Raw genomic sequence first — 20850 nt, 5'->3', positions numbered from 1 at the left:
AAAAATAAAAATAAAAATAAAAATAAAATAAAATAAAATAAAATAAAGTAAAAAGAATTAAAGAAAAAGCAGGTAATTCTCCTAAGTCAACCTTGTGAACTCCCCGACTCAATTGAGTAATCCGTTCTAGATTTTATTAGGAGTTACCTACTTAAAAAAATCACTCATCACTCTTCACCAACCCAAGCAAACAATTCAAGTATTCTCCTAAGTAAAATTTGTGAACTCCCCGACTCAATTGAGTAATTCGTTCTAATTTTGCTTAGGAGTTACTCACTTTGCAAAATAAAAAATAACACACCTCTTTTAAAGCTTCTTAAGTCATTTTGCATTCATCTAGAAAACCAGTAATGCTCCATTCAAAGAGCTTTCATCTATCATCTAGTTTTTTGATATAAAATAGCGCTGTAATAAAGATCGGATGATTACATAATATAATAATAAATTTTTTCTTACCGATAATTAATACCCGTTACTCTCATACATAAAAAATATAAAATAAAATGAAGTAACAAAATCGATTTTTTTATTATTGTTTTTTTAGAAATAATTTTTTTTGTTGCTCTCTCCCTTCTATCATTGCCCAATAAACTAAGGAGACTAAGGCTGCTGCCAAAGCTAATAAAAGGCGAACCTCTTCCACAACAACCCAAACTCTCAATTCCCTACGTAGAAGGAACTGCTTCGACTCGTGGACTCGGAGAAAATCAACTTTCTTAAAATTACCCTTTAGTCTAACCTTGAAAGGTAACTGGTAGCCTATATTTCTATATACAGAGAGAGTTTTTTTTAGAAATGAAAGATTTATCGCATACGCGAAAAAATCAATAATACATAACATGACTTATAACTAACATGAATTTGGTGACTCTGGGACGTAATTTTGATATAGATGATGTGCGGAGCTTGTAGAGCTGTGGAACTGGTATTTAATACTTTGCGCGCGCCTATTACTATCAACTATTAGGTACCAGATCCTTATTACATTCTATACATTCTATAGACGAGTAGAGAGATGAATAGACTGTAAAACCGCGTCATTACGAGTTACATTGATCGCAGATCAGATGATGACGTCATTATATACTATATAATGAAAATTGATTAACTTTGTTTGGTAACAAAATCACGCTAGAAAACTCGGTTACAGTATATCTGAATAGTATCTGAATATCATTAATGCAACCTGAAATCCTGAATATCATTAATACAACACGATTTTCCAAGAACGTTGTGATAATCTCGATAATCTCTTATTTTTTATTTAGAGTTCGTTATGTTAATGCAATTTGACAGAACTAATTTTTGACTGACAAACGAAATAGTTATAATATATAAAGAGTTAGTCTATGGAGCAATACTTGTGTGATCTTTAATATTTGGGAAATTAAGAGATTATTGTGTTTCATTAATATACTTTAATGACTTTATACTAAAAGATTTATTTTTGCTTCAGGGAGTATTTTAGCAATCAGTACTACTCTTCTACAATGTTGATTTTGTGAATTAATTAATTAGGTAAACTTTACTCTTTCTTTGATGGATATTTATGCTTTGTTTATGTAATCTAATTATAGATTTGTTTTTTACCTTTCAAAGAGATTCTTTCTTTAGCATGTAACTCTTATTATAAGTGCTTCTTGGGAAGTGGTTGGTTTCTCTAGTCATTAGAATATTTAATCGTCTTTAGCTATTTAACCAAAGCCTTGCTTCTTATAGCGATATTTCCTTATTGGCTATTTGGCTTTTTTAATTACTTATCCGCATTATTTTATTATTGGACTTTCTTTATTTATTAATTATATATCTTTCGTTCTTTTGATTTCTTTATACTCTTTTAAGTATATATCTTCGCTCTTTTGAATTTTTTTTAGTTATGATAGTCTTATAGACATAGGTTTTGTGTTTTCACCATTTTTTAACCTGTTAAATTTATTTTAAATATTAATATTTAGCAATGGCAAAGGGTAATTTCGCCTTTTTTTGAAATTAATTGTATTATTTTCTCAGTGGTTTGCTGCCAAATTTGGCCGAAGTTAATTTATTAATTAATAAAAAATAATTTTTTTTTGCACTCATTATTTCCAAAATCACATCTAATTTTTGCTCAAGATCTAGCATATATTTTATTAGAATGATTTTTTTTTTAAAGGTATACAGGTTACGAACAATAAAATTAATGGGTGATTACATATCATTGATCGTTAAATACAAAAAAAAATACATCAAAAGTAGGATATATTATTAGCTATAGAACTTGTTATCATTTATATAATAAATACATTCCAAAGATGAGATTTATGCTCCATAATAATTATGATAATGATGGAGTTCGTCTTTAATGTAAAGACGAGTGTGTTCGAGTAAGAATATCAATATATTCTTTACCTTTTGAGTTTTGACGCTGAAATTTAGGAAGAATGTTTAAATAAAATATTACTAAAATTACACAAATAATTTTATTATATAAATTAATTGTAATTAATTTACCGTAATGATTTATATATTATTTTCTACGCATAAAATTTTTTTCTATATTTTTTTCTAGAAAAATACTCCGAAAGCCTCTATAAAAATTTCTAATTAAAAATGTCCTTTACAACATCTAATGTATATTACTAGGCAAATAATGATAAGTCAAAGAAATTAAGGAAATTGAAAAGATTCTTTAAAAACCTTATATCTTAAATATACTAATGCTTTTATAATTCACAATGCTAACCTATTAACCCTTTACAAGATCCGCTCTGCCTTTCACAAATTTCTAAAACCAGATCGCCTTGTCGAACCCATCGTCGATAAACGGTTGTCTTCTATTAAGTTAAAGACAATAAAAAAGTTAATAAATACTCACTATTTGTTAACCAATACACTATTTATTGGTCTCGGGTTTGGTTTTAAACTGGTGTTAACCAGTAGCAGCAACGTTTTTTTTTTCGACATCTTTGATATTTATGACATTTATTAACATTTTACGTGGTCAAGAATTTTTTTTCTCGGTGCATCTTATAATAAATTTTTATTCATATTTATTTATTCATACAAGAAAAATGGGCATGATATATTACATTAAAGAGAAATAAAAGAGTAATAATCTAAAAAACCAGATAGAATCCTTTAAAAATTTAATCTATGAAATATAGAGAACTATCGAATTTTTTTTATTCGTATACAGTTTGTATCATGTGACTCGTGGTATCGGCATCCTCCGCAAACTTCCGAATGTAAGAAAAAAAAATAGGGTAATAAATTAATTGGACGATCAATTTACAGATCCAATGTGCAAAGTCTCTTCGCGTCGAAGATTTAATCTAATATGAAATTTAAAAGTAAGAATGTAAATCAATTGCAAAAAGAATATTATTAAAAAAATCTACATTTATACATATAAATATGTATTTTATTTTACCTCAGAATTATACTTTTATATAGTATAACTTTAAAAAGGAGAACCATTAAAAAATTGATTTGCGAATGGATCACTTGTAATTTGTAAAGGTAATTGTGTAATCCGGTTTAACATATTTATTGCACGTCTTCTGTGCAATCTCACAATTCTACGTCTATAACGTTGGATTTGTCGTTGACTTCGGCGTTTTCGAAGAATAAAGTAAAAAGAAACGTGTAAATTCCTGTTACATTTTTATATATGAACTCAGACTTGAAAAAGCTCAAGAAATAGGAAAAGGGAAATAAATCGAATTTAGGTGTATTTATATGAAAATGAATTAGATATTTATTTATGATAAATTCATGTTGAACACAAATTACGTAGAATACTTGAAATGATAATTTTTATATTAACCTTGCGTATATGTGTGATTTATATTTTGAATTTATGTAACATTCATTTCACTTCAAGGCAAATTTTCCTTCTTAGTGTTACAACACTAAACTAAAGTATTCTGATCCGCATTCTGATATGCCATTATTATAAGGAAATCTTTTTTGAAATGTTAATAGTCAAAGTCATCACTTTCAGTTGTCACGTGCAAAGTCGCTAAGAATTGTAATGCGTTGTATCAATCATTTCCTTTTTTGGGAGCCAGATTTTGTAAACCTAGTGTTGTGTAACATTCTCATTCAATTTTTTTTTAATAAGGTAGTCTTCTTTAAAGAAGTTTTCAAGGGTTGAGACTTAGGGCGTTCATTGTTTAGAAATTATAAATTAATTCAAATCTGTAACAAAAAATTATAATCCAGGTCAACTACAATTTTGTTCTAAATTACAAATCTTAAACAAGGAAACTAAAACTTCCTATCTAGAGTACTAAAAGTACCAAAAAAAAAAAGAAATTGCTTTAAACTGTAGATAGAACAATCATATTAACTATTAAATGCATAAATGTTTAAACGCAAAAACACAATTCAGACATCAGCAAAATAGTTTGATTTATTAAATTTTTATTAAAATTATAGTTGAATTACACAGTAAATTATAAGAATTTTTTTTTTTTTGATCTGATACTGTAAATATATAATACTTATATTTTTGGATCCCTTCGGGCTATTATTAATAAAAAAGCAACCAATTATCTTATTCTTGTAAATAGCATATAATGACTCAATCCCTTCAATCCCAAACCGTAAACTCACAGGTCTTATTATCACAATGGCAATAACGAGATAAACGACTTGTAATTCCCAAAAATAACTAATAAATTCGGGATAATAACAATAATAAAAAAAAGCGTTTTTTACATCTCACGCGCGGGATAAACTTCCACCATTTCATAAATAAAAGTAAAATATTGAAATTTTCTTATATTTTAAGGTGTAAATCTGACGCGCGTGTATAATAAACTCATTATTTTGCATATGAACATAATTTTTTCTTTTTTTCGAGTATTTTTTTGGTATATCATGTGAATTTATTTATGGTTAACAAGCCCGCAACTTCAATGTGGCCACTTTTATCATTGATTTTTATTAATTTCTAACAATAAAGCAAACGGCCATACGACCCTTATGAATTCTGGGTTGGTAATAAGCAGAATTAACCATCTCGCCTTTCCTAATCTCGCAAATAAGCAATTTCGGTGATATACACTAAGTTTTTTCTTCTTTGCCCATAATTCTTGTAATGGAATTCGCACATTTATCACCCAAGAAGTTAATGTCTGTTCACCAATAAAATTTCGCAAAAACAGGAAACACATTCGCGAACGCTTTCTCTGTTAAAATAAGTAGTGACGAACCTATTAGCGAGCTCAAGGAAGCTATTAAGGCGAAAAAGGCACCAGAGTTCGACCATTTTCCTGTAGACAAGCTCAGGTGGAAATTCATGACGATCGCGACTCTTGCGTAATCAGACCAACCCGAACTACTTGCCACAAAAAAGACTTCGAAATATTTCCTGACTCACCGGCCGAAGAATGTATTCATGTAATAGTTGAACCACCCGCGTCGACTGCCACTTCGAATCGCGAACAGGAATTACTTGACCAGGTCGCTTCGTTGCAGGCATTACTCAACAAGTCCGTGCATGGTACGTATTTTTTTCCTGACCTCAGGTTATAAGAAGTATTGTTAAACCTGTTATTGCATTACAACATTCGACGTTGTCGTGAGTCCGAAGCGAACGAAGGGATTCAAGTGGACTGTGAATATCGAACACGCGACCCTCGATGTCCTCAAAAACTCCATACGCGCTATAAATCAGACACCAGCACTCGAAAATGATGGTGCAGTACTTAACATGTTAAATGACAGTGGAAATACCCCTCGTAACGATCAAGACCTGCGTGAGATGCTTCAGGTGTTCGTGGCAAAAAGCAGCTTCAAGTTTACTGTACTCATTGAGACTTCCTCGAAGCCCTCCAACGAATGGACCTTCCCGAAAGTGTGTGAACTCTACGTCTTAGCGATGACCCGAATCCCAGCATTGATGTGTATCCCGTTTTTTCGTGTGGTAGTGCGAAAAGTCCAAAGCTGTAGTTAAGCATCTAATGGCTGAATTAAAAATTTCGTCAAGATGTTACTCCCCTCGACAGGGCCTATGAGGCAACGAAGACCATTTATTCTTACTGTTACCTAGCTGCCGGGGTTTCGTTTTACAAAGATAATTTCAAACTCATACCGGAAAAACTTGAGGGTTTGGGCAAGGAAACCTTGATTATGCAGTAGAATGTCGTCCGACTGGTAGGGTCCTTGGTGTAATCGAAGTTAAGAAAGAAGATTTTATGAAAGGGTTCGCACAGGCGTCCGTGCAGATGGAATCAACCTTGTCACGTAAACGCAAGGCAGATGAAATCGACGATGGCCGGAGTATAGATAGGGTATTCGGAATTGTCACAGACGCGTCCGAATGGTACTTTATGGAGTGCATGTTAGACGGGGAGGGAAACCATCGTTTAAGCTATCGGAATCAGTGACTGTCGTGTACAAAGACGAGAATTTGCAAACTAAGGTGGAAAGGTCCTCGGTCATATTGTTTGGTTGTTGGAGGAGGCGCAAAAGCAGATGGGAGCTTCTCAAAGTGGTGAGGGGTCTCGGTAAATAAAAAGGTCAAAGTCATTGAGCAAAATCGCGGAGAAGTGAAACGAGTTAGTTAGTGTAGATATCATGTATCACGGGCAATAACCCGAACCATTGCTTCTACGAAGCGCTCCATAGGAGTGTTTATTTTCGCATATATCACGGGCGTAATGTCCCGATTTGTATTTATCCTTCAGTCTGTACTAATAAAACATTTATTTTTACGACGTTTCACGTCATTCACTCGAAAACACGCACACACGTTTAAAATTCACAGTAAACCTTTTATTGCATTTTTTGAGTTATAGTAAAAAAGATATTGGACTGTAGGGATAGGAATCGATTCTAATTTTGAGAATCGATTATAGAATCGACTAATCGCGATTAATCGAATCTCAAGATTCGATTTAAAAATTCGATTTTCGGTTTCGATTAATCGATTCTAATCGATATTATGTACATAAAAATCATGACATTTGGGATGTTACAATTTGGATGATCATGGTTTTTACGTAAAAATCGAATTTTTATTATTCTTTTAATATTTACATCAAGATTGTCACTCTTGAAAATGGTCAATTTGGCCTTGAAGTAGCTAATAATCATGAATTTTCAATAGGCCAAATCGACCACTTTCTAAGTCAAATTGACCACTTTAAACCATTAGAAATAGTTTCGCTTAAGCAAAAGCCTTTGTGCAGTAACGTTACACAAAATTTGGCTACATAGCTACTTATAAGCGCGATTAATTGGTATAAGTTTTGTACCACAAAAAATTCTAAGTTACACGAAGTTAATTCCGGCCGAGCTTTAATGCCGGCCGGAATTAAAATATTATTTAATCGTTAAAACACAAATTTTTTATATTATTTTAGGTCAAACATCAATGGAAACAATTGACTAAGATCATAAAAGGTCATAAGAATGAAAAAATTGTTTAGGCGTCAGATTCGATTTTTTCATGCGATTTTCGATTAATTCGACTATCGCAGAATCGATTCCAATCCCTTTATTGGGGTAGCGGATGTTTCAAGGGAGAAATGTGCCCCTAGACGTTTGCAATGCAATAATGGCAGTTTCTTCCCGCTACTCCATACTAACTATCTAGCTCCTCTGGAGCGCCCCAAGGGGGAAAGTTTTCGTTATTTTTACTATCTATCCATAAACCAATATCATCTAATGTGCTAATGTAACTACCTTTCGATCTTCGTGATATTTCTTTCATAAAAACCTCGAACTTAATTTTCCCTCCAAGTGTTCAGGTTTCCATTGCTACGTGAAAGCACATCTCTTCCGAATTAAGTCCTTTTTCTTCCCTTATTTGATCGAAAAGTTGCTTGAATCGGGTCCAGACAGCCAAGCTAATACCTCCTAATGTTATTAGACCAGAGCCTGCAAATATATCGAATTATAAGTCATGAAGGCATGGAATATAAATTCCGGATTGCTTACTAGAACTTCCAGACGAACATGCATGTGGCTGGCTTGATGTTTCTGATTGGCTTGCCACACTCAGCTGATCAGTTTCGACTGGCTGATAACAGCAAGCGCGTAATGTCGAATCATTATTTCGTTCTGGAGAGATTCGATCAAAGCATTGATAGAGCTTATTTCAGATGAAATTCTGCCAAAATTATTACGGCAGGCTTCTTCGATGGTATCAAGTCTGGCACTTAAGTTATTAATCATCGTTAAGATTTTCTGCGCCTCTTTGGTGAGGTCATCATCACGCGTCTTAATTTTTCCGATTTCTGCAATAAGATCATTTGCGATTTTAGCACGTGCAGAGATATCATCGGAGATTTTTTGACGGAGAAATTGCGATCCAAACTGGAATAATGAGTAAAAAAATGGCGGGTATGACCCAAAATGGTATATTACCCGAAGAGCTGAATGATGTGGTCTTAAAGGAACCTAAGGAACCTGTTAAGCTGGTCATTTTAAATAAGCAATGCGTGGTAAAGTTTATTGAGAAATATGTTTACTGATGAAACAATGTTTCGTTAGAGCTTTTTTGCTTTAGATAATAACAGTTAAAGATTGTATTTTTGCGTAAACGCACTGGAAAGGATTTCTTTTATACTGCACAAGAAACTAGGATTTAACCCGATTTAATTAGTTGAGACGGCAGTTTAAGTTATTACATTTTTATATGTTCTCTCGATTTTCATCAAATACTGTAATAAATAGTGCTTCGATCCGGATGGGTTTTTAACGGATCGATCCGCGGTTTACTACGGTTTGGCATCGGTTTATTTGAGTTGGAGCTATAAGTTTGGCCAAAATTAATAAAATTTGTGGAAGAATAATTTTTTTAAATCTGACAGTTTGACAAAAATAATAGAAAAATGTTGTGATGCTAATCAACGGATCAATCCGGATTAATAATGGCATCATATATTCTTAAAAGAAATACCGTTGTATTACGGTTTTTTGAGAGACAGATCAACGTAAAATATTTCTCCGCGCGATCCCAGTTCATTTCACCGCAGGATCTGCAAAATGTAAAGCAGGGCATAATTAGTAATATTATATATATATATTGCAAAGCTTGGAACTTTCAGGAAAAAATTAATGAGCTACGCAATTCTATTCCATGGTACGATGGGATGTATTACACTCGAATCCTATTATCATTACTGTTTAAAGGCAATTACTGTTTTGTATGAGATCAGGAGCCGATCGTGATTTGAGACGCAGTAGATGATCATAACACGTAATTTCTGGCTTTGATGCGCAAAATACTTTCGGAGCGCCCAAAAACGGTAATTCATATCATACAATGAATGCTATTGCCCTTTTTCATTGTAAATAAGATCTGTAATGCAGTAGATGAGCTACTTTAATCAAATGTAAACACGCCAGAACTTTCGGGAAAAGCATGATAAATTTCTTGACCGACTGCTAATAGAACTTTCGAGCAAAAAAAATCAGGACTCAAGCAAACTACGCCAAATGTTTTTATAGGTGATATACTGCGACTATAGAAGACGTCACATGGCCTAGCGAGTATCAGATTACATACAAAATGGTACTTTATTTATTCGTAACAGCAACTGATACATAAAATAAGAAAGAGTTGTTCATAATCATAATTAGCAAATATTATTACATGCTGGATCTACAAGACCTGCAGCTACTGCTTCAGTTGCAAGAAAGACTACAAGAAGACATATACTCTCAGATCCACCTAAAGTTTCTAATGCAAATGGAGCTGCTACCGCAACGCAAGTTGCAGTAATTTCACCAATCGTCCAACCTGTTGTAACTAATACCATTGTCTGCGTACCAACAAAAATACAGAAATCCGTAACAAAATTTCGCGTTATAGGGTTACTACAAACAGCTGGAGGAAGGCTTGGCGGTTTGGTTTCTGGTGTCTTTGTTGGCTGTTTTACTGGTTCATTTGGTTGTTTTTGTGGTGGAGGTGGTGGTGGAGCTTTTGGACAAGCTAATTTTCCGCAATTCGCGCAGGAAAAACGAAGACCATAATCACAAGTTGTACATTCTCCACCGTTAGGATTACATTCATAAACATGAGTATGATCACATCCTGAAATGAAACCAAAATGTTAAAGTTGATAAGAAACAAGCCATGATATATATACAAATACAAAAATGACCCATGCTTACCAATGTCACTACCACAGTATGTGCCCTGGGGATTGCTCTTAGGGCATGCACATGCGGTTTGATAGTCGCATGTGGTACTAAATGTGGTGCAAGCGGGAGAAACAATGGAAACAAAAAATAAGAGCAGCAAAAAAACGAGACGCTTAGAACCCATTTTAATTGAAACACTAATGATTAGATAAGTCCGAAAATTAACTGTAAACAATATGGAGAAATAAAATTTATACTCCCAAGATGTAAAGAAAGTACAGCACATATCGACAGCATACTGTGCATATATATACGTAAGAATCTTGTACTTTATTTACATCTCAGTTGCTGAAAATAGGTATTCATTCAAATATGCAATTTGTTGCCGTCACACATTTCAAGTTCGGCGTGACAATTTGTTATGCCGATCACTTTTGCCAAGAAAAATTTTTATTAATACATGCGAAAAATAAATACGAAGTTCGGGACAAGAAAAACATAACGAGTTACGCGTGCAACACGGTTAAATTTCACCCACAAAATATAATTTTTATTACTAATACCGTTAAGAAACTACAAGCGCTACTTATTCTATGGCAAGCCGAGTTGGACTAAACTATCAGGCATTGGGCGGGTGAAAAATCAAGCATGTGCTTGATATTTATCTGTAGTGCTTGATATTTTATCTGTTCATGCTTGATATTTATCTATCACATGCTTGATATTTTTATCTGTTTATGCTTGATGTTTATCTGTACGTGCTTGATGTTTTATCTGTACGTGCTTGATGTTTTATCTGTATGTGCTTGATGTTTATTTGATGTTTTTATCTGTACGTGCTTGATGGTTTTATCCGACCATGCTTGGCATTGGGGGTCTTCACAAAAAACGTGATTGAGATTGAGATTGAGATTTCATATAGAATTTTCAATCTTAATATGTTAGTAAGATTGAAATTCTATACTAAATTTCAATCTCAATCTCAATCACGTTTTTGTGAAGACCCCATTTTTATCTGTCCGTGCTTTATGTTTTTATCCATCTGTGCTTGATATTATTATCCATCTGTGCTTGATATTTTTGTCCGTCTGTGCTTGATGTTTTTGTCCAACTGTGTTTGATTTAATCCGACTATACTCGATAATTTTATCTTTGTCAAAAATTAGTTTCTTTGTCAGCACAGGGTTGATATTTTGTCGATCACATGTTTTTAAGTTTAGCGTAGTTTTAAAAAAAATTTTTTTTTGTTTTACACGAATAATTTTTTTTTTTACTGGCTTTTCTTTTTTAAGAAAATTTTGTAGAGAATTTTTATTTTTTGTTTGATAGAATTTCTTTGGGAATTTTTTTTAATAAAAAAAAAGTCTGAGTTTTTTTTGATGGATAATTTCGTTAGAAAATTTTTTTAACAAGTGAGATTTTTTTTTTGATAGAGAATTTCGTTAAGAATTTTTTTTATCGCTGTTTTCAAATTAGTGCGACCCCCTGCATGTCACCCCCTAAGGAAATCAGTTTTCACAAATGTGGAAAACCTGGAATTTTTCTGAATAACTTTGTAGAAAAGGTCCGATTGCTAGTGATTTCCGGAGGAAATCTCAAGAAATTATCAATTATTCAAATAGTTTGCTTATAAGTGAGTGATGAAACTTGTGTAACATAAATACTTTTATATAAGCAAACTACCTTTATAATTGAGAATTTCCTAAGATTTCCTCTGGAAATTGCTGATAATTGACACTTTCCTTTAGGGACAAGGATTCATGTTTAAAGGGAAGTTAGGATTGTAAAAATGTAAAATATATGGAAATTGTGTTACCGTATAATCCCGAAATTAAGCACCCCCACATTATATATATATACTAAAAATAAGCACCCCCAAAAAATTGAAGTTTTTTATTATTTAAACATTATAAATGTTATAATTACAAATCGATTAACTTTATCAACTTTATTAAATGATACAAAATTATTACTTTATCTATTCATTTATACCAATGTCCGAATAATCACAGCTTATGTCATCCTCCAAATTGTCATCACTAACATCGTTTTCCAAATTATCATTAATACCATCCTCCAGATCATCATCACTAATATCAATAATTTCATTATCAAAATCCTCTACTTCGTCCAAAGCGTTTGAGATACCACAAGTTTTAAAAGAATCTATGATGATCTCATCAGAAATTCCCATCCCAAGAACGTTTCACCCATTCACACACATCACTGAATTTGGCATGTCGAAGGTTACCTTTATCTGTTTATCCAGCACCACCAGCAGCCATCTACAGGTGCCATTCCTTACGTAAGTTTGCTTTAAATGGTTTATTTATCACAACATCAAGTGGCTGACATAAACTTGTTAGGCCATCTGGTATAATGCCTAAATCAAATCCATAATCACAGAATTTCTCTTTTACTGATTTCTCTAAATGTCCTCAAAAAGAATTATAAACCATTAACTTTGGAGCTCTGGCTCCAGTTCTCTTGTTAATTTCATCACCTAGATAATCAATATACCCATTCATCAATTCACTATCCATCCAACCTTTATCTTAAAACTATACTACTATTCTGGAAGGTATTTTTTTACCTTTTGATAATCGCTTACCTTTAAAGATACAGATCAGAGGAAGCTTGGTTCTATCTGTAAATTGGAATCATGAATTTTTGTAAAATTTAAAAGTTTCTCATCATAAAATTGAAAAAAAAAGATACTACCTGCAGTACATGTCAAAACCACTGTAAATCAGTTTTTGTCATTACCAGTGCTGCAGATCTGAACAGTTTTTTCCCCTTTTTGATCAATAGTAAAATTACTCACCATATTAAACCACACCAGGGTTTCGTCCATATTGAAAATATTGCATAAGTCAAAAGATTTTCTGGTTTTCAAGTTATTAATAAATTGATGAAATTTAGCCAAAGTTTCTTCTGTTTGACTTGGTAGCTTCTGGAAAATCTTTGTGCGTCATCTCCAGAATAGCTTATATCTTTTTATAAAGAAGGATATCTACTAACATGAAGTTTTAAATTCTTTTGCTGAACCACCATATAAAGTTATCATTTCACGCTCTTTCAGGATATTTTGCATTTTAATTCATAAAATTGTATAAGTAACAGCCAATCTTTATTCAATAAGCCAAGTATACAGCTTTTCTTCAGCCTCAGGATAAAAGGCTTTTCTGCCTAAGCCAATTCGTTTACTGTCTTGGTTAAGTTCAAAATTCCAGCCTTTGCTTGCCGTAACCCAATGTCTTACCATACACTGGTCAAAATCAAAAAAATTGGACATATGAAAAATCAGCTAAAAATCAGACCAAAATCAACTAACATTACAAATCGGCATATCTGATTGATGCCAATCAGACAATTTAATAAAAATCCAGCAAAAAATCATTATATTTGATTAATGGCTAATTGATGCTAGTTGAAATCAAAAAAAATCAGACAAATGGCAAATCAATCTAAAATTTGCCTAATATTCAAATATGCACTTCCGATTTATGGAAAATTGACAATAATAGATAGATTAAGTAGACATCACTATATATATAGTGATGTCTACTTAATTTATCTACTTACACCATAGTGATGCTTACTTATAGATATTGATGCATACTTACTTATTTTTACATGTTAAGATCCCCCAATTCCCTCTGTCATCAATTTACAGAGTTGCCACATCGAACGGGCATTCTCATGGTCGAACGAACGAATAATCGAACAAACGAACAATTAAACGAACGAACAATTAATCAACGACATAATTAACAAACAACATAATCAATGAACAATATACAACAACATATAACAACATTCTTGGTTCACGACATAAATAACGTTAGTAATATAAAACATCAAGCGATATAAAATAAAATTAACTTCTCTAATAAATTTTCCCAAATTATATCCACTTTTACCTTTAATTTCAAACTTCGATAGCTCTCGCTACGAATTATTACTTTTCAAAAATGTATATTTAATTCATCTTAAGATTTTATTTTATTCAATTAAAATTAATTAAGTAAACATTAATTAAAGTTTAGGGCGAACCTATTACCTCTAATTAATATTAAACTTTACTAACAAATAATTAAATGAAACTTATATTTTTATTGAGTTCTGTGGATGAGAACTGTGGAATTACTTTGAATTCCGCTCTCTATTTATACAAATTTTATGCTACTTTCTATTCTATCTATATACTATCTTTTATGTTCTTTTTACATATTATCTTTGAACTATCTTTCTAATATGCTATCTATATTTTAAATATGCTATCTTTTAATATGCTATCTTTTTATATATGTTCTTTTTAATATGTTATCTTTTATATTTCATCTTTATACTATCTTTTTATATTATCATTTATATTATTTTATGTTCTTTAATCTTTCTGATATTATTTTATATGTTCTTTCAATTCGCTTTATGTGTTTTGCTTATAATCTATCTTTTGTGGCTTATAATTATTCTTTCTAGTTGTTCTTATTGTTAAAGATTGCTAAGCCGCAATTGATCGACCCTAATTATTCTATTTGTTCTTTGTCAATCATTCGATAAATATTACATTGTGTAGATCATTACTCTTCCTAAATGTTTATCCTTTTTCGGCTAATCATTTATCCTTTTACGTCAATTCATAATTAATTTGTTCGTTCTTAATATTTGGTAATTATATTTGGTGATTGAATTTTATCATTTTTTCGTGCTAGTGTTTGGAATCATGTAACAGTTATTCGAATAACTCGAGTATATTCAAGTATTCGAATAAGCATAGTGGTTATTCGAGTATTCATTTAGCCAGATATAGTATAGTTAAAATTTTAATTGGGCATTAAATCCTTAAATTTAACTGAGTTAAAATCATAATTCAGGCTAAAAATTATGTAAATCATTACTATAAAAGGAAATTTAACTTATTTGAATATTATTCGAATACACTTTATAAATTTAAATGAATACTCGAGTATATTCGAATATATTTGATTCCAAACACTATTTCGTGCTTGATATTCGACCGTTTACAATGTCTATGCCCTTCTGATGCTTTATTGCTATCCATCTGTTTTCACTGATCTGTGACTGTTTGGTCGCTAAGCAGAGCAGAGGTTTGTTTTTCCATTCTGAAGCCTTTTAACAATTATATAGGAGTAAAGTTGGTTTTTCCACTCTTTGACCCTTTTGGTTGCCATATTTGAGGTCGAGGATGTGGCCCATTTGCTGGCCTTTTAAGTTGCTGAAATGGTGTAAAAAAATCGTCAGGTGGCGCAGTAAATTTGCAGTTCAGATTTTGGCTGGCTTTATACCATAATTTTGGCCGATCTTTGGAAATTAATGCCATGGTAGCGTCCTGATAGCGTCCTGGTAGTATCCTGGAGCTGTCATGGAACTGACTGGAAACCTGAGTGTTTCTATTAGTTTGCCAGTTTCAGGCCAGCTTGGATGCTGAATTTGTACTGCGCTTTACTGTGCCAGTTACGTGATCCTGTTACGGCACCGAACACCCTTTTATAGTTACGGGCTAGTGATGAGAATATTTCCAGAACATTTCTGGCTTAGGTTGCGGGCTCTTCCCCATCACCTTCCCGTCACATTTGAGGTGGTGGTTAGTTGGAGGTTTGAAGATGCCCATTTGATTGCTAGATGAGGCACGAAGTGCCGAGTTGGTGACCCAGATGTGCAATCCCGCCTTTTATGATCTCTTTGATTGCCAGATGAGGCACGAAGTGCCGAGTTGGTGACCCAGATTAAAGCTGCCACCCAAAATTAGAGAATTTTACCATTTGCCGAAACCGAAATGGTAAAATTAATTTAGGAAAAATACTTAATTCTGAAATGCCAAAACTATTCTGAAATTCTGATTAGCTGTTTTAATATCACGTGACCAAATTAAAATTTTTACCAAAATTATAACTGTATTCTAATACCATAATTCTGGCTCCGTAGCGATCTTCCTGACATGTGTAGCTTCGATTTAAGCCTATGTTCACTTTGTGTAATGTATATACCATATAAGGGCACGGCTAAAGCGGGCTAATGTGGCTCAAAAAATTTTCAGATTACGATGTGGCGCGTGCGGTAAAATATTTACCCGTGGCGCGCAGCACTAACGTTGAGCCGTGACTGAGCTTGGGAGGTCGTTCGTGGGTGTGGCGAGTGCTGGCACGAGCCTCACCGTCACGAAGGACCGGCCCTGCCACGCCACAGCGACACTGTTGTGACGAGCTGTGCCACTATGGGTAAATATTTTCCCGCTATGTGCCGTCGGGAGAATCTGGTACAAAATTTTTTGAGCCACTGCAGCCCTGCCCCGCTTTAGCCATGCCCCATATAAGGAAATTATGCATCTTTATGCACTGATGTTACACAAAGTGAATATAGGCTTAAAACGAAGCTACACGTGTCAGGAAGATTGCTACGAAGCCAGAATTGTGGAATTAGAATACAGATAAAATTTTAGCAAATTTATAAAGTCATGTGATTTTATAATAGGCCAATGAGAAGTTTCGGACAATTTTGGGAGTTTCAGAAAGATTTCGGGATTTCAGAAGAATTTCAGAATTTCAGAATTAGTTTCAGAAATAAAATTCTGGCCGAAATTATTTCGGAATTAGGAAATAATTTCGGGCGGCAGCTTTAACCCAGATGCGCAATCCTGCCTTCCATAACCCTTTTGATTGCCGAGGATGAGGCTTGAAGTGCCAAATTAGTTCAGGCTATACAGCTTTCATATCCTTTTTTCGTGTATTCTCCTGAACCTTTCTGTCTTTCCGACCTATTTCCTACCTATCGCCGGTAGTATCCTAAGTTGTAATTTCTTATTTTCTTTCTATATATTATTCTAACTTGGGTTACTACCAATTTTATATCTTATTCTTCGCTCCTGCCTTTCTAGAACTCTTTTTTGTATAGTTGCTATGAAAGGATACTTTTGGGTAATATTGCATCGATTGTTTTTAGGTATTACTTTTGGGTACTACCATATCGGTACTACTGCATTATTGTTAGATTCGATCACATATATTTTTTATTTTGAAGATTTACAAGTTTCTATGTAATTTTATACTAGTTTCTTACATATACTACCATGCTACTTGCGCAAAAAAAGCCCAGGCCTCGCCCTGAAGTAATAAAACAAGCAACTAGACTCTTTTCTGGTTTAGCGGACCTTGATTTTGAGTCTGGTTATGATGATCATATGTATTTTCAATATTTGTCTAATAATAAAAATGACATCTCTCTTCTAGGCATCTATCATCCTGAAGAGATTTATTCAAAATATATAGTTCAGGTGGCAGGAAAGGGTTTTACAGTAGTTAATCATCCATCTGAAGTTTATGGGTTACCCGATACCCATGAGTGCATTGATGGAAATCTGCCTCTTCGCCTAGTTTTGGATATTGACGCAAGGCAAAAGCCTGATCTAATGAATCCTGAACTCCCTTCTTTAGATAAATATAAAATTACTCGCGAAGATTTATTATCCAAGATCTTAATTGCCTGCGCCGATATTATATACTTTGGCTTAAAACATTTCATAAATTTAAATGCTTTTACCTTGGCTAGTTCGTCTAATACTGATAAATGCAGTTGGCATATCGTGTATCCTTATGCCCGTTTTATTGACTATAGGGACCTTAGGGGTTTTGTAGAAAAAGTTGCTGATAGGGTTGGAAAACTATACTCTGAATTCATTGACCTTGGGCTTTATAAATCACGCTTCAGTCTTCGGCTCCTTGGATTAGCAAAAGAAGATAGAGTCAAAAGACCTGTGATTTCTTTAATCAAGGAAGGATATTGCAAGTTAAAAGATTATTTAGTTCAGCCTAAATTAGATGCTTCTGAAATCTGGCCCCGAACTTTTTCTTTTGAGAAACTAGAAAAAGAAGAGTTCCAACCCATCGAAGATAAAACCGCTTTAAACACGGGAGCTGGCTTAGTTACAGCAAAATTTGGATGGCTTGAGATTGGTAGCATTAAGAAGGGATTTGTCAACTTCCAAGCGAAGTCATATAAAGCATGTCCTATCTGCGAAATTAAACATGAAAAGGATCAGATATATGGATTTCTTCGAAGTAATGGGTGCTTCATACTTAAATGCTACTGGCAGAAACAGTACAAACCCAATCATAAGGAATTAATATTTGGAAAAGTAATTGAAATTTCTGCAAAACCTAAGAGAGGAATAGTCAAAAGAATAGGTGATGCTATATCAAATCCACGTCCTCTTGTAGAATTATCAGAAATGATAATTAATGTAGAAAAATTAAAGGATGCTCCAGAAGTATATCCCAATTTCTTGAGTATTGAGAAAACAACTACTCTTATTCGTTCTCCCCCAGGGACATGGAAAATAAACTACTGCATTAAGAGAGATTATTATGGCATTGAAAGATAAAGTACATGATATTTCTTCTTTACCATGTTATATCTGGATCTCTTACCGAAAGTCTCTTAGCAATGAATCAAAATCCAAACTTAATGAATTAAAAGCATCTGGCTTTTGAATTTGCAACTACCAAAATATGCAAGGAGACTTATCTATAAATGAGCGGGACATAGTACAGGTTGAGAGTCTGTTTCATATCAAGTTCTCAGTCCGTCCATTTGTGGCTATTCTCGATGAAGCCAATGCCATTATGCGTCAAATTTCTAGCAGTACAAATGCACGGGAATCTGAAAACGCAATGCATGATGTCTTAAGATCTGCGAGACATATTTTGGCCATGGATGCCTTTGCAAATAAATCAATATTAGCATTCCTTAAGATATATCGTGGGGAAGGTATTTACATAATTGATAATAGATACCAGCCTCGTGTAGGTGAGACGGTTGAATTTATTTATGATTCAAATAGTAAAGCAGAAGCCATGCGAATATAATATGACCTTTTGAGGCAGGGTAAACGTGTGGCATTTATATCTACCGGAGCGGTGATGGCTAGAGCATTAGTAGAAAAAGCATCTAAGTTGTTTAAGTCTGATAATTCACCTGTTAGAGCCCGTGCATATTATAGGGATATGGATGGAAAACAGCGACAAAAAGACTTTTCTGATATTAATGTCGCTTAGAGTGAGCTTGACTGTATAGCTTATACAAATACAGTGGAGACGGGAATATCATTCGAGGTTACAGGTCACTTTGATATAGTTATAGCTATTACAAACATCGCCACTCCAGTTCATGTTAAGGCTCTTGCACAAATGCTTTATCGAATTCGTGACTGTCCTCGTCGTATTGTTTCTTTGTTCTATCAGAAAAATTCTAATGAGCTTTTTTACCCGCCAGGTCATGAAAATATTTGGGCAGAACTTACTAGTGCTCGGCCTAATAACTTACCTATAGCAATAAAGGGTCATCGTGAATGGAATAATAATACCATTTCTTATAAAGTTGATGAGTCTCCAGCTGTAATAACTTTTATTGAAGTTGAGCATCAGAAACGTCTTTCTGCGAGATATTTTATTGAGAAGCTTTGTAGTCTTATAGTCAGTACCGGTGCTTCTCTCCAACTAATAAAAATGGATGAGAGTTTGAGAAGTTATAGGAAACCATAAAAGAATCCGTAATGAAGTTAGAGTTGAAGCATTAGTTATTAAAGAAACAGATTTTAATGCAGTTACTACTTCCCAGAATCTTAGCCTTGAAAAAGCTGAAGTCCTTAAATTCGATCAAGAGCGCTCTATCGCAGATACTATAGTACTTAAATGTTTTTATATGCAGAATCTTTATTGCAAGGACATGAATATCGAAGATTGGAATAATATTTGCAATAGAAAATTTGTTGAAAATTTTAGTTCGCCTAAAGCTCGGAAGCATTTCTTACGATTGTTTTATTTTCGAAGGCAAGGTTATGATGAAGAGAATGCAATAAAGGGATTGAAAGCTGAGGAAAATATACAATGGGAAATTGCCTGCTATAGAGCTGAAGAGAATCTGGAAAAATCAGTGGCAGAAGACTTGCGTAAATCTTATTCAGCAAATCATTGGAAAGTTATACAAGAACTTTTTCAAATACTAGGCTTACTGGTATTAATGACAAGCATATCCTTTCTGGTAGTATGGTATCAGAGGCATTTACGCAATCATATGAAAGATTTATAGAAATTCGAAATCAGTCTTTATCACTCTTTGGCTTTAAGTCTCATGCTAAGACAACACCAGATCTTAATTTGACTATAAAGGCAATCAATGCAATTGCTGGTAATTGGTGTGGCTATACTATTAAAAGTGATAAAAAAAAATAGGGCCTAAGGGACAACAAGTTTGGCAATACTCATATCGAATTAATTGTCAGCCATATAATAGTACTGGTTTTGGAGATAAAGGTGCACCAGAACTTTCACCATATAGGCTAAAAACAGATAACGATATTCAGGAACTCTTCGATTCTATAGGACAGGAGAAATAATACTTCAGCCCAGATCATTCATTATTCAGATAAGTATCTTAACTACATCAGATGGTGACGTGTTTACTTTGTAAACCCGCTGATTCTGTTTTATTTTTTTTATTTTCATGCCAAGCACGGTCATAAATTCCACTATGCGTGCTACAGATTCCAGTATCGGAATAGGTTCCCTTTTTACAGACAGGACATATTGTTCGAAGAAAGGCATTATAATGTCTGGCGCATCCTAATTCACTCATGCTTCCTTTTCCACAGATTGAACCATCTCTCTTGATGTATTCGCAGATAAAGTGACTCATACGAGGTAATTTTGATATTAATAATCTTAAAACTTCATCTTCACTTTTATTATA

At 33.4% G+C, this 20850-nt stretch overlaps 9 protein-coding genes across 9 annotated transcripts; 4 read left to right on the top strand and 5 right to left on the bottom strand.

The window, feature by feature from the left end:
* Nucleotides 1-529: 529 nt before the first annotated feature.
* Nucleotides 530-1080, bottom strand: OCT59_029266 (uncharacterized protein; the record flags this gene model as incomplete). The annotated part of the gene is made up of 3 exons (XM_066142732.1): nt 530-767; nt 856-870; nt 1052-1080. 3 exons carry the CDS (start codon nt 1078-1080, stop codon nt 530-532), a joined length of 282 nt encoding a protein of 93 aa, XP_065994596.1.
* A 99-nt stretch (nt 1081-1179) lies between these two features.
* OCT59_029265 (uncharacterized protein) lies at nt 1180-1799 on the top strand (the record flags this gene model as incomplete). The annotated part of the gene is made up of 3 exons (XM_066142724.1): nt 1180-1269; nt 1578-1650; nt 1720-1799. The coding sequence occupies 3 exons, from the start codon at nt 1180-1182 to the stop codon at nt 1797-1799; spliced, it is 243 nt and encodes an 80-aa protein (XP_065994595.1).
* A 447-nt stretch (nt 1800-2246) lies between these two features.
* On the bottom strand, nt 2247-3456 carry OCT59_029264 (uncharacterized protein; the record flags this gene model as incomplete). Its single annotated transcript, XM_066142713.1, has 6 exons — nt 2247-2404; nt 2491-2513; nt 2772-2813; nt 3069-3095; nt 3272-3311; nt 3410-3456. 6 exons carry the CDS (start codon nt 3454-3456, stop codon nt 2299-2301), a joined length of 285 nt encoding a protein of 94 aa, XP_065994594.1. The 3' UTR covers nt 2247-2298.
* A 6116-nt stretch (nt 3457-9572) lies between these two features.
* OCT59_029263 (uncharacterized protein) lies at nt 9573-10264 on the bottom strand (the record flags this gene model as incomplete). Its single annotated transcript, XM_025311242.1, has 2 exons — nt 9573-10030; nt 10111-10264. The coding sequence occupies 2 exons, from the start codon at nt 10262-10264 to the stop codon at nt 9573-9575; spliced, it is 612 nt and encodes a 203-aa protein (XP_025173499.1).
* A 1794-nt stretch (nt 10265-12058) lies between these two features.
* On the bottom strand, nt 12059-12274 carry OCT59_029262 (uncharacterized protein; the record flags this gene model as incomplete). The annotated part of the gene is made up of 1 exon (XM_066142700.1): nt 12059-12274. One exon carries the CDS (start codon nt 12272-12274, stop codon nt 12059-12061), a length of 216 nt encoding a protein of 71 aa, XP_065994593.1.
* A 2952-nt stretch (nt 12275-15226) lies between these two features.
* On the bottom strand, nt 15227-15427 carry OCT59_029261 (uncharacterized protein; the record flags this gene model as incomplete). The annotated part of the gene is made up of 1 exon (XM_066142691.1): nt 15227-15427. The coding sequence occupies one exon, from the start codon at nt 15425-15427 to the stop codon at nt 15227-15229; it is 201 nt and encodes a 66-aa protein (XP_065994592.1).
* A 1746-nt stretch (nt 15428-17173) lies between these two features.
* On the top strand, nt 17174-18484 carry OCT59_029260 (uncharacterized protein; the record flags this gene model as incomplete). The annotated part of the gene is made up of 1 exon (XM_025311241.1): nt 17174-18484. The coding sequence occupies one exon, from the start codon at nt 17174-17176 to the stop codon at nt 18482-18484; it is 1311 nt and encodes a 436-aa protein (XP_025173498.1).
* A 127-nt stretch (nt 18485-18611) lies between these two features.
* OCT59_029259 (uncharacterized protein) lies at nt 18612-18968 on the top strand (the record flags this gene model as incomplete). Its single annotated transcript, XM_066142679.1, has 1 exon — nt 18612-18968. One exon carries the CDS (start codon nt 18612-18614, stop codon nt 18966-18968), a length of 357 nt encoding a protein of 118 aa, XP_065994591.1.
* Nucleotides 18969-19022: 54 nt separating this feature from the next.
* On the top strand, nt 19023-20497 carry OCT59_029258 (uncharacterized protein; the record flags this gene model as incomplete). Its single annotated transcript, XM_066142670.1, has 5 exons — nt 19023-19079; nt 19158-19584; nt 19661-20115; nt 20229-20289; nt 20334-20497. 5 exons carry the CDS (start codon nt 19023-19025, stop codon nt 20495-20497), a joined length of 1164 nt encoding a protein of 387 aa, XP_065994590.1.
* Between the last annotated feature and the right edge of the window lie 353 nt (nt 20498-20850).

This window comes from Rhizophagus irregularis, chromosome 9 (genome assembly GCF_026210795.1).
Source record: "Rhizophagus irregularis chromosome 9, complete sequence".
NCBI lineage: Eukaryota > Fungi > Glomeromycota > Glomeromycetes > Glomerales > Glomeraceae > Rhizophagus > Rhizophagus irregularis.
The sequence above is the reverse complement of the archived record's forward strand: the minus strand, read 5'-3'. Positions and strand labels throughout refer to the sequence as shown.